General features: G+C 42.7%; 1 protein-coding gene across 8 annotated transcripts in view; it reads left to right on the forward strand.

Moving 5' to 3' along the window:
• Positions 1-13641, forward strand: part of PARD3B (par-3 family cell polarity regulator beta) — a 792385-nt gene that overhangs the window by 651496 nt on the left and 127248 nt on the right. For all 8 annotated transcript variants that reach the window (XM_059727094.1, XM_059727096.1, XM_059727095.1 and 5 more), the window contains one exon: positions 1053-1349. In XM_059727094.1, the coding sequence (XP_059583077.1) occupies positions 1053-1349 (297 nt within the window). The remainder of the gene's footprint in view (positions 1-1052; positions 1350-13641) is intronic.

The following is a 13641-nucleotide window of genomic DNA, read 5'->3' on the forward strand; positions in this document are numbered from 1 at the left end:
ATGGCAGCTAGTATGTGTGATATGTGTTTTCTTCAATTTTGTCCTTTCCAGTGTCGTAAATGCCATTTAGTTTGAGGTATTGCCTCCTACAGTGGTCAGAATTCAGTCTTGATCCTTCTCACTGTGTTTGATAATGTTATCTTAAGGAATCACTGAATGTTTAACAGAAATTGCACACTCATAGAACCTTATTCAAGTTTTTGTTCCCAGAGCAAATGTTAAATCATTGACATTCAGCTGGGTTTGAAATTTACCTGAATATGTTTTACCATCCCTATTCCCAACAGATTACACAATGGCTCTGATTAGCAGCAGCATTTTGTAATACCACTTAAGGCGTTATCACAGCGAAGTACTGCCAGTAATAGTCTTTAATTCACTTATATGTACCAATTCATCTCTGTCAGGATTCTATTAATTTCTTCTCTGTTTTACTCTGTCCCTGTCCCCTATATAATGAGCCACGATGTCCCCCATTTATGTAGGAAAAAATTAAATCTCAAGCAAATTGCTTCTGGTCCTTCTGTTTTAGACAACTATGCCACCTTCACATTTATGTTCATGTTTAATCCACTTTTCACAACTTAATTTATTTAGAAGAAGCTGGGTGGGTCAAGTGGCCATAGAGGTAATAATCTTTTTATTGGATAATTTGAATGAAAAGTTGGAAGACTTGGTTAGATATTTAAGCCTATGCTGTGTTGAGATGTAATAAAACTGTTAAGAGGCAGGTGTGTGTGATCACAACTGTGTGCAAGCACACAACAACAGCCTCTCCACACAAACGCCTAGGAAAAATGTTACTTTCCATTCATCTTGGCAGAATGATAACTCTTCTCATTAAGAAGATGCATGCTAGAGGAATGGAATAAAAAATCTCTGGATGCAACTTGCAGTTGCGACTGACATTTGGCATTTGGTTCTGTTGAAGGACTATGCAGATAATTTGCGTTCAGCATGGCAGAGAGGTGTCTTGCAAATTCTGCTTGATGAGTCAGTGTTTTACTGTTGCTCCTGGCGTAAATTCAAGCTTTTCTTCTTTTCATTTTTAGGATTGGTGCAAAGCATCAGGAGTTACAGCAAAAACAGGCCAGAGGGCTAGCTGATTACTCCACCAGCCCTGGAGGACCTGATATCGATGATGATGAGATGGACCCAAATTATGCCAGAGTAAATCATTTCAGGGAGGTTTACCCTGTAGCAAATGTCTATAGACCATCATCCCCACTGGCAACAGAAACCTTTGGATACCCATGTGATGGCCCACAAGTTCCAGTAGAGAGAGAGTACTTGGAAGGACTCTATGCAAAGATAAACAAGCATCATCATCCACAGGCTACTGGTGACAGGTAAAAATTCCCATTTGTTGCTGAAACCAGTAACAGAGTCTCTGATTTTAATTTTTGTTTGCTTGTTTTGTTTGTCCAGTCACCTGAAATACTGCGTAGAAAACAATGGCTTTACTCTGGATTTACACCCCTTAAAATGAAAAACAGAATTTGCTCCAATAGTACCCCTGAAGCATCCATACAAAGCAGCAGTGAAATAGAAAGGTCCGTGTTTCACAAACAGAATGAATGAACTGCCTCTGTTCCAATTCCTGTGCTGCTGAGAGAGTGCTTTTTTTTTTTTTTTCTTTCAGCCAGGAAAAGTTCATATTTTGCAGCAAGAATGGCTCTTTTTTCAGATCCCTCTTGGTTCTGCTGATCACCAAGTGCCTATTAGTAACAGGTTTTTTATGATAGTTTGATATATTGCATATGTTTACAGTTTACATTTCCCCAGCTGTGTGATATTATGCACTTTCAATTAGGTTGGGGAGAGGACTGGGAATCATAGCATTTTTATGCAGACTGTAAAGTGTGGCTTCACAAGACTGATTACCTTTCACAGCCTTTCCAATAACCAAGTGGGAAGGAAGGAGCAATTTTTAATCCTTGCTGTCAAGATTCCAGGTTGATGGCATTAAAGAAAGATGGTCAAGTTTTTCTTTGAGTTAAAAAGAAAACAGAAATTCCTATGATTTGGTGATTCAGCCAGCACCATGAGGTTTCTAAAACGGGTTGCCTCTGGAGTTAGGGGCTATAAGAAATATAAGGTTTCATTAGTGTCATGGTGTTAATAAATGTACATGGGATTTTTATGGCCAATATGTGCCTGAGCAAGCAAGATGGATGAGTGGACATAAAAAGAGGAATTGGAAATACGAGGTGGAAGAAGGGCTTAAGAAGTGCTGGAGCATGAAACTTGTATTGTGGCCTGTAATGTACTTCCTTGCTGCCTCTTTCTGTGCTGCAAATGCCTAGTACTATGCCAGATATATTGAGAGGGCTGTATGAGCTCTGATATGGGAGTGTTTTCAAATCCTGGAATCAATTTTAGACATGTCTATTGTGTCATTGTTATAAATGCTAATAGGAAGTTTGTGACACGACCAGATGTATAAATATTTAGGAGGGGATATGTCAATTTCTCATTTTCATCTGAATACAGTGTTAGAGAGCTCTCTTCATCAGATAGTCAAGAAAAAGATACAAAAAAGTGGTTGCTTTAATTGCATACCATCAACACCAACCTCCTCACACTAGGGTCTGGCAGCAGCAGCTTGTCAGCTTCATGCCAGCTAAGGGTTCCACCAGATAAGGAAATCCAGATAGTTTACAGTCCGTTCTGGTTACTGGAGTAGCATAAATACTCATATTTTGGAGAAAATCAGAACCCAGATCTCTGTACTAACCCAAAACAGACTGGAAATTCCCCACTGTAAGAGATTCAGAATCCAGATCCAGATCTGAAATTTCTCAGATTTGAACCCATGTAGATTAAAATTATAAGAGCAGATTATCTAGTCAGACTAGGAGCAGAAGCATTGCTGGGTGAACTTGGTCTGCCTGCACTGATCTAGTACCAGCAGGCTATCAGTGAAGTCCCCAAACTTGCTAGCCTTGCTGAATTTCTGAGAATTGTAGAACCAGGGAGATCACATTAGGGGGGAAAAATGAAATTGATTCTTCTCACCTGTGCCAGTTTTTAAATCTTTCTTTCTTCTCATGAGAATAAAAAAGGTTATTTTATTCACAACCAGTATATGCCAGATCTGAATAATCTGCTGTGAATTTATACAATGGCATGTGATATCTCAACCAGCAGTTGCTTAAAATGTTGACTACACACAAGCTAGGAAATCCTGGTGTTATTGGGATACTAGGAGGAGATGAAAATGATAAAAAAGAAAAGCTATGGACAATAGCAGACCCGGGAATGGGGGGTTGGTCCCCGTCCCCCCTCTCCCCCCCCCCACTCTCTTTGGCTGTACTGCACAGGCATAGTGAGCCCTGAGATCTCTGCCTGGTCAACACAGGCTCCATCTGGAGGTTAGCATGAGCTCTGAGCTCATCAGCTGATCGGGGTTGGGTCTGGCAGGAACCCCAGCTTTTGCATGGCTTCAAATTTCAGGGGGTGAAGACTGCTGATGTTCACTCTCCCCCTCTCTACTGAATTCAGCAGCAGGGAAAGATGAAAACAAGCAACAGCAACAGCATTCTTCCTCTGGGCTCTGGAGCTACCTGAAACCACAGGCCCCGCTCCACGCCGACAGCTCATGTGTGGCACAGCCAAAGTGGGGTGCAGTCACCCCACCGCACCCCCTCTTGAGCTGCACCTAGATACGAATAATTTGTTGATTACAAATTAATCATTCCTGATCATCTTCCTTGTCTTCCTCAGGATAATGGGAAAGGGATAACGTTTGCCAGCTAGCCAACCCAGAAGTGTTTGACTTGTATGGGGTAGAATATTTATCAGCAGGTTTGTCATGTAAGCAAGGTTTGGGTGCTGCTCACACTCCTCTTTCTCAGGACTTTTACAGTTAATTTTATTTTCAACTAACGGTTTCTTATTTCCCACCTCTGACTCTCTCAGCTAATGATAGAGTATGTAGGGACTTTAGTAGTGATTAAAGTGATGGAGTTAATTTTTCTTTGGTTTCAACAAACAGAGCGTAGATGATCTCATTTCAGTCTGGGAATTCCAGTTATGTGTCATTACCATGGAGAATTAAAACTCATCAGATAAACCAAGACGTCTTTTTTTTTTTAATAAAAGAATGTATTGTCTTCATGTGTAATGACTTTTATAAAACTATAAGACCGTTTATAATGAGAGTATCTCTGTGGTCAGTTAAGTGTTACTAATAACTTGTATGCAGTTAACCACCTTTCTTTCCTCACCACTAGAATAAACCTAAAGCTCCCAGTTTATTCTTCTGCTGTAGAGTCTCCTCATGGTTTGACCCACACTAACTTGGGAACCCTGTACAGTTCAGAATACAGGCAGCAAACTTGTGTGAAGTCTGTTTCTCAGGTAATTACGAGGTACATGTGATGATTGCATCTAAGGTAATTGTCCTGAAAACTTAACGATGGAGTCCTGGCCAAATTCCAGTTTGGATAATTGTATTCCATCCATCTACAGTTCTGCTCATTGTGTCTGTTGTTCATGCATCTTGTTTTAAACCATTATGTAAAGTTCCTGTGCACTGGTTGTGTGATGCATTTCATCCAGTGATGGCTGCATTTCAGTGACACTGAAGTAAGCGCTTATGTGTATTTTGCAAAGAGCCTTTGGGTTTCCTGACAATAAAAGGTGCTATATAAATATAAGTTGTTCTTACACATGGATGTAGCAAAAGCATTTGCAGTGATCAGGATATTCTGTGAATGCCAAGTTTAAAAAAAAAAAAAATAGCTGGCAGAAATTGCACCTATTTTTTGTCAGAATATTTTTCTGTATTCCTAATTAGTCATAGTTTTCTGAAATGCAAATAAGTTATTAAACATCACTTCCTTGAACATATCCAGGGATCTGCCTTTTAAAAACTCAAACTTTTTGTTGAGGAAAGAAGAGTTAGGGCTTCAGTGTCAAACAGTTATAGTTGTTTCTAGAGAATATAATCCATTTGTAACCATGTTGGATAAAGTTTTCTAAAACATCTGTGGCTGGACAAGCCCTTAAAAATTTTAGAAGTTAAGTAAATATCTGACATGGTAACATCCCAGGTTGTCACTCATGCTCCAAAATAAGTGGCCATACATGCAGAAAATCAGAAATAGCATTCAGGTATAGAGATTCCCCTAAATCATATTTTCAGAATTGAATTTGGGGCGGGGGGTTCTGCACTTGAAATATAGTTCAGGAAATTCTGAATTTAAAGCACAAAAATTATTTTGAAATAGCTCCCTGCATAGACCATATGGTTTTGGAAATCAGTGGCTTTGCCTTTCCTGGTTTATATTTTTCTGTGGTAACTCATGTATGGTTGGCTTCTTACCCTAATCCTGATCTGAGGCTGATCACTGTAACTGAATTTCTGTGGAGCCCACGAGGGATTTAGAAATTCCTGCTAATAGGGTGAGAATATGAATTAATGTTTCTAAGAGGAGGGAACCACAATTTTCAGCACACATAGCGGAAGGCCCAAGGGACAGGCTTGAGCCACTTAGTGTACCTTTCCAGTCCTGAGTTCCTTCAGGGCTTAGAGAGGATTCTGGCATGACTTGTATAGTTAAGTTATGAAGCATCCCTCCAGCTTTATGGACCTCAGCATTATATGTTAGATCTCTGCCTACAACGCACCCTCTGTCCTTAAGCTTGCAAAGGGTCCTCAGAAGGCCAGCTTACAGTTGTCATCTTTGGTGCCTGCACTGGAGACTCTTCTCCTAACCACATCTGGGGCTCCTAGGTGATATCTGCACTGCCCTCGTACTGCACCAGGAGTGCTGCAAATAGGTATACGAGCCCTCCATATGTGCTGCCTCCCAAAATGGAAGTCCTGTAGTCACCTCATTGTGGCTCTACCCCTATGCCAATAAATTCAAGAGAGTTTTTAAGCTCTATAGAGTTTATTGGCATGTGCCAAGTTTCATACCTGGGCATCTACATTACTTCCATCTTGGGAGGTGGCACATACAGAGTGGATGCAGCAAGTCTATCTACACAGTACTGTTTGAGTTACTTATCTCTGATCTAACCCCTTTGTATCAGGTAAAAGGTCCTTCAATGAGATTTAGGCTCCATGGTAAATATGCAGCAACTGAAACGCAGCTACTGCAGCATGTGCAAGCATACTTGAATTGGCTAGAATGGATAGCAGTAGCAGTGAAGCTGCAACAGTCTGGGCTGTACCAGCCTGCTTGGATCAATGTGTACTTAACAGGTGAAGCCTGTGTTATCCCAGCTTCACTATTATTAGTACCCAAGCTAACTAGATTCCAGCTAGCCCACGAGGCTTGTCTATATGAGGTTCAGTCTGACTGCAGTGTAGATACTCTGCAGATACACTTAAGCACTTCTGAAAATGTTGCTTATAGTGCCTATAGAAATACAGAGACTGCAACTATGGAGCCAGTGCCACTTTTGCCCCCACTTTTGTCTTAAACCGAGAAGGCCAGTTGTGTGATTTGTTTGATCTGTGGTTTTGTAAAGAAGAGCTTGGATTTGGTCCAAAATGCTTGCCTTCACCATGGTGAAGATGTTTTTACTGAAAGACCAAGTTCCCAACAGCTGATCTGAGAAAGTGTTCAATAATAGATTAGCCCTGACAGCATTGATGAAAATGCCACACATCACAAATGTGGGTCAACAATATATCTGACAGTGAAAGGATGCCTCTGCAGCTTTTTTGGTCATTTGAACTGTTACTTCATGAGGTTTGCACTTTGGCCGGTATAGTAGATATCATCACTGGCTGAAGAACCCTGAAGACATAAGAGAGACTGACATAGTAAATCTTTATTTACAAGCCTAAGCAAAACCTCGCTATCATGATCTTACAAAGGAGAGGAAAGCAATACAAAATGTCCAGCATTCCTACTGTTACTAAGGCATTTAAAGCAAATGAGAGAATAGATGGTTACCATTCTGATGTTCTCTTCTTCCCTACTCTGGGTTTCTCAGGAAGCCCATCATATACCCTCTCTATCACTAATGCATATGCGTAAGATAGACCCATTTTTGCATTTCCTCCCTCGCTAATTGCAGGGTACACATTTTTGATTGGCCACAGACTTCTAAGGCTACTTATTAATTAGCATTTTTGTCCCAACAACATTGGCTTGTTGCTATGGGAAGTATGGTTAAAACTGTTAGAACTTTGGAGCAGTTTATATTTTTACTTCCTTCAAAAATTCTCCAAACTCAGTGAAGACATCTATTTTATTTGTATGCTGTTTATTATGTCATCCCAACCACTCATTTATTATTTTGTGGCTAATTTTATGACCATGAATTAAATACTAGTTACCTACCTAGTTCAGTAGGCTTATCTACTCTTTATTCACAGGACTGTGGTCCTGTTTGTTCCCTCTTTTTGTTCCCGCTTTGCTGACTTGTAGGCTATAGCTCATTCCTGACAATACTGTAGGTCTGTTGGTATGGTTCTTGCATAGCACAGAAGAGGCCTTCCTAACCTCCTTTATATGCCATGAACAGTCAGAGCTGTGTTCTCCTTTATTGTGCAGCTTATGTCAACCACCTTTTGCACATGGGGCATTTTGAAGGATGGTGTCTGAGACAATTCTGTTTTTCCGTAGAATACAGTAGAGGTGGCAGTGGGATGTGTGATGTACATGATTGAAAAGAGTGGTAAACTATATCTTTTCAAAGGATAGTCATTTAGGCTAAGTGCAGACAGTCAAAAAGTCTGAAGCTGAATTGATTCAGTCTTCACAGGTTAGTCAAAGCTGCATAGATTGAACCGATAAGCAAGTAAACAGATATTCACTTTTGATTCCAGAAATGCATGCCTGCATCAGCCCAGGCCAGAAGCCAGGGGGCACTAGAGCATGCTTCCTGCTCAGCAGGAGCAGACAGCCTGAGCTAAGGCTAGCCCACCTACCCTGCAAGGGGGGAATTGTGGGGAAAGTGCAAACATCCTGGGATGCTGGGGGACTACAAGTTAACTTGAACCTATAGGGGCTCTGGGCCAGAAGTTCACTTGACTGATTTAACCTAAATCTGATAATTTAACCTATTTAATTTAACCAATTTAACCTATGTCTGATACTACATCCAAGTTTGTCTTAAACCAGTTTCAGCCATTTTGAAAGCAGTTTATGTGCACTGACCTTCTGTTCTGTTACAGATTTGAATTGGTTTATACTTATACCGTTTTATGTGTAATTTCTTTTCCTAGCTGTGGAGCCTGTGACTCGCTCCGCCTGGCCTATCGAGGTGTTGCCCCTCCCCTCAACTCGCCTGCCACAACTTGGATGTACTCAATTACCTTCAGAGGGGTCTACAGTGGAGATCTTTATCCTGGGTGGGGCCTCCCGATAGACGGTGTTACTCACGGTTGCCTGACGCGGTGATCCACGGGGCTCCGCCTCCCCTACACCCCGTCCACATGCCAACCTCTGGGTGATGCGTTCCAGATGTTTCCAGGCCCTGTATGACGGCCTCAGACCGGTTCCCCGGTTCCCGGTCGTTCTCCCTCCTGCTGGGAGTGATTCCTTCTTTCTCCTCTCTTACAGATAATACTCCTCCGAATCAGGAGGAGCTGATGGGTGCTCCCCCTGGTTCCAGCTCCCTCCTGGAGCCTCCGCTGTCTCCCCTCTCCTACCATCAACAGAGCGCTCCCCTGCCTCCTGAGCGTCAGCTGCTTCAGGATACTGAGAGAGTGCCTCGGCTTGCACTCTCTGACTGCCTTTCACTCTGCTGTTCGCGAAAGGCTTACAGCTCTCGGCTAAGCTGCCTGCTTGAGACCCGCAGGCTGGGTCCTCTCCGCTCTGTGCGTGAGCCTGCAGCATGGGCAGCACACCCGTATTCTCTCTCCCTGGCTCCCCCTCTCTCCCTGTCCTGCCAGCGTTTTTAAACCTTCCCGCAGCGGCCACTACGGCTGCTGGGATTGGCTCAGCTGTTCGCCGTGCCGGGAACAGCTGTTGCCAGAGCCGGCGTAATGGCGGCTCGCACGGCTGCAGCCGCGGATGCGGCTCCTCCTCCCACTGCTCTTCAGCCAGTACGTATGCCCCTCTGGGGGCTTGCTCTCGGGGTCTGGGGTCTGTGGGTCCTCCCTTCTCTCCCTCACTAGCCTGTGGGGGCACTTCACCGCCACACTAGCCTTAAACTGTATTAACTTTATTTATTTCTGCCATGGCACTGCCCGGGTATAAGACCATAGTGAAAAAGGATATAGGTAATGTTCCTAGATGGGAATCACAAAATATGTTGAAATCCTATTTCATGTTTTAAGTAAATAACTTCTCTCTTTTTCCATTTGAACTTGTGAAGATTTTCAAACCAGAGACTGTCTCCAGAATGGTTCTAAGGAAGTGTAAAATGCTTATTTTTCTCACCCCAGAAGTATGAATTTTAAAGTATGATGCTAAAGTCATTGCCAAGCATAGCTCTCAGTTTATTTGTGTGTCTTGTCTGGAAATTTCAAACTACTAGTCTGAGAAAAAGAAATACAATTTTCTTTTATGTAATAGAAATAACTCTGGAGCTCTATCTGTCATACATTAAAAACCACTATAGTCAGAGCCAGTGTCCCATTTGGGGAGGTGGTAAGGTGGTCTTTGCCTGAAAGAACCTAAAGCCTAAAATGTAAAATATCTCAATGACAAAAAAGACTATACTTAGAGTTAAGGATTTCCTGTGGTAACCCAGACCCTTCCGGAATATAGAGTTCAGAAAACTCAGATTTCAGAAAAACAGGAAGAGTTAAGGTACATACCACTGCCTCCCTGGAGCTGGCAATAGCCAGTGTGAGTTATCTGAAAGCACTCCAGCTGCATTCATTGAGCTAGGTGCAGCTGTATTAAATGGTGAAGCAATTTAGCAGATCTGTGATTGTGACATAGGGTGACTGGGAAAAAGGTAAGTCCCTCCACCTCTGTGTGTAATTAGTGGGAGAGAGTGCATATGCATTTTAGAGGATCCAGTGTAGTAGCTCACTGGATTGCGTGGGTTGTGTCAGAGATTGGAATATTGTTGTAGCTGTGATGGTTCAGGAATTATGTGAGAAACAAGGGTTTTTTGGTGATATATTTTATCATATCTTCCAGCTATACAGTTGATCCAATAAAGGTATTACCAAAAAAACCTTGCTTCTTACTCTAAGAATTATCAGCAGTTAGGTGGAAAATGGTCTACGGTTTCAATGATGAGGAAGTGGCAGTTTAATGTCAGATGTAATCAAGGGGTTTTAAAATTTAGCAGATGTGGGAGGTTTTCACTTTGCAGAGTAGGCTAAGTGTTGAACTCTAGGGCAGTTTTATGCAGCACCTGCTCAGTACAGTTCAAAGGCAGACTGGCTATAGGATTGTATAAGGGCATTGCACACAAAGGCTGCAAACAGATGTCCATGCCCTTTGTTATGCCACAAATGCCCAAATTTGTGGCCACAACAAAAGCTAGTATGAATTTGTGCTGCTGTTTTGTGGCGGACCTCTGTTTTAAGACAAGAGAGCATGTGTAGCCTGGAGCTGCCCGCGTTTTCCAGTTGTCCTGGGCGGGCTCACAGGACTTCAGGGAATTCTTTACAGGATCAGGCTCCTGTGCTCCCAGAAGCACCTGCCCAGGCTTCCCTACTTACAGAGGCATGCTGAGAGTGTTGTGCATAGAATTGGGCTCCAAAACCCCAGGAGTGGCAGGAGTCTGACCCTGTGGAACAACAGGTGAAATCTATTTCATGCAATGAAGCAGATCAGCTGTTCCAGGACACATCGGCTAGGGACAGATATTACACATAAACAGGTTTAAGTGATCAGAAACTGGTTTAAACTTGTAACAGAACAGATGTTCAGTGCACATAAACCAGTTTGAAAATGGCTGAAACCAGTTTGAGATAAACATGGTTGAACACAGTATCAGACTTAACTGATTTGGGTCAAACCGGTTTATGCAATGTCTGTCCTAGGCCCCTTGCTGGTTTAACATAAACCAGGCTCCTCCAGCAGCTCAGTATGCTCTCTGGGCTGGGCAGGGCTCTCTGTTCCACAGCAGAGCTGGCCCCTCCCCTCTGCTCCCTTGCTGGCTCTCTGGCAGAAACTGCAGGCACAGCAGCTTCCCCCTGCCCTTCCCCCCACCTTGCTGCTTAAGGAGGAATCCCCTCCCCCCTTCCCTCCTCCCACAGCACAGACCCCAGCCCCATGGACCGTAGGCATGTGGTATTAGCTATTGCTGAGAGAGGTGTGTGTATGTGTCTCATTTTACTAGTACAGGCAGACAGAACAGTGATGCTTAGGGCTTTTTAGAGCTAATCAACAGGTCAGCTGGTAAGCTGTTTAAGAAGAGTTTGAACTAATGGAGAGAGGCTATTGTTTTGCTGATGGAGTGATAAACACTGTTATCAGCCCCCTTCTGTGTTGCTTGCCTGTCAGCTTGCTGCAGACAGTATAAAGAAATAGGGCGGGAGATTGAAAAGCTCTATATCATCAACAGATGCGTGAACTGCTGGGGGCTGGCAACACTCCCACCTCTTGAGCAGCCAGCAGGGAAAAGCCTGGGACCATGCAGTAATCAAACCTCCCTAATCAAAGCGTTCTGCCAGGGCCTGGCCACACCCCTCCCCACCCCAGCTTAGCACTTGTAAGGGAAGGGAGGGCTGCCCTAGTACCCCTCAGCTTCTAGCCTGAGACACTGCAGGCATGTGCCTGAATTTCCTCAGTCCAGAGAGAATGTCTGTCCAGTTACAAACTGGTTCAGCCTAGCCAGGTTAGACTAACCTGCAAAGATTGAATCAATTTAGGCTCATGCTTTTTGAATGTCTGTCCCTAGCCATACTGACACAGCTGATCCACTTCACGTGGCAACATCTACAGTGTTAAGTTGGCATAATCCTGCATTCCTGGCTGCAGAGTTTTCCTGTAATTAATATTCCAGAAGAGTACGAGATGCCACCAGGTAACCTTCAGACTACTACCTTAATGCATTAACAATGTTTTTTATCTTTAAGTTTTCTTGGTTGGCTAGTTACAGAAGAAAAATGATTCTTGTACAAGATAGTGATCATTCACTCAGTGGCAGCTATCATCTAGGTTTGTAGCTGAGTACCTACATGTGGTTAGGTAAAGATAAAGGATGCTTTATGGTTGATAAAGAACTCTGCTCTTCACTTGTGCACTTTGGTTTGGTGGAATGGGAATTATGGTTAGACACTGAAATCTTTTAAGTTAACAGGGCCAGTGAGAGTAATCACTGGTTTGGGTCTCCCTTTGTCTTGAGCCCCTCAATCTTCAATCCTTCCCTTACCTTCTGTCATTTTAATCCCCATCCCTTGCCACTGCCCTAAGCCCCTCTCCTCTATTTCCCCCCACAGCTCCATTCTTTAAACCTCCCCCCAGACTACATTTGCATGAGTAATTAATTTTCTTTTTGAAAATAGTTTGAACTCCTGAATTTGCTGCTATATGAAGACAACATTCCCCAAAAGGGGGAAAAAACCTTTGACAGAGGCAGATCGTAGCAGCATGCCTTCTTCCCATCCATCCCCCAATTTAGATTCAAGCAACTTCTAGCTCTCTTTATTCCAGTTAGTGGCTTTCTCTTACAGATACTTCCCTCGTGTGAAATACACAAGTGAGAAGCCCTTTTGGCTACTTAGTCCACATATGTGCAGTACTTGTGAGTGCCTTGTGAGCATTATGCTCATGCCTTTGTTGAAAGACAAACTCTTTTATGAGGAACATTTACAATTTTGCTGCATCAAAAAGGGATAGCAAGTCTATGGACAAGCTGCAGTAAGTGTCAAGCAATTGAAACCATTAATCAGGGGCTTTGTTGGATCCCCAGATATGCACAAAAACTGTTGGCAGAATTTCTCAACTTTAAGGAAAGCTGCTTTTTAATCACACAGGCAGCTGTATCCCTGGAACCCCTTGTTCAAATGGCCCTGAATCTGGAATACTGATCCCACTGTACATGCCATGGGATACCAAATTTGGGGGTGACCAAGTAAGATGTGAATTTTAGAGTACTTTGAGGACTCGATTTCTAAACTGAAAGGGTTTTCAGTGTTAAGTTTCCCGGAGCTGGTATTCCAGTATGCTACATAAATTCTATTTGTAAGCTGTTCCATGTTTAGCAGACCTAAAGTCTACCAGGAATAGTCACAAATCTGCCTAGACATCCTGAGTGCTAGGTTTGCATTTGGATCATCTCATTTATTGACAGATGTGTAAAATCTTAAATACTGTAGTCCAACAGCTCCCTAGCGACCGTCCTGCTGCAGATGCTGATGAGTCTAAGTTATGGCAGCTGTGATAAGAATACGTGTATATTCAGACTTAGATCTCCAGTCCATTTTTTTCTTGCATGGTATATTGCTGCATAGTTTATATTAGCTCTGCCAATTTGTTGCTGACATTCCTTTCTTGCAGTCTTTCTGATACAAATGTAAAAGACAGGGCCCTTAAGACCTGCCCTTTCTCTTATTGAATGGTGAGACCATAGCAGAGGATACTGAGTGATGTACAGATGGTAGTATCCACCCCTTTAATGTATAAATCAAGGTAAAACTTGATGTTCTCCATATTATTTGGATGGAACTGTATAACCCTACATCTCTCTCTTCTGCTGCTTATTTTTCTGGTATAAGTAAAAGGTGCTAAAATTCTTTTTTGCACAGTGTAATATTTGGACAAA

This window comes from Alligator mississippiensis, chromosome 4 (genome assembly GCF_030867095.1).
Source record: "Alligator mississippiensis isolate rAllMis1 chromosome 4, rAllMis1, whole genome shotgun sequence".
Classification (NCBI taxonomy): domain Eukaryota; kingdom Metazoa; phylum Chordata; order Crocodylia; family Alligatoridae; genus Alligator; species Alligator mississippiensis.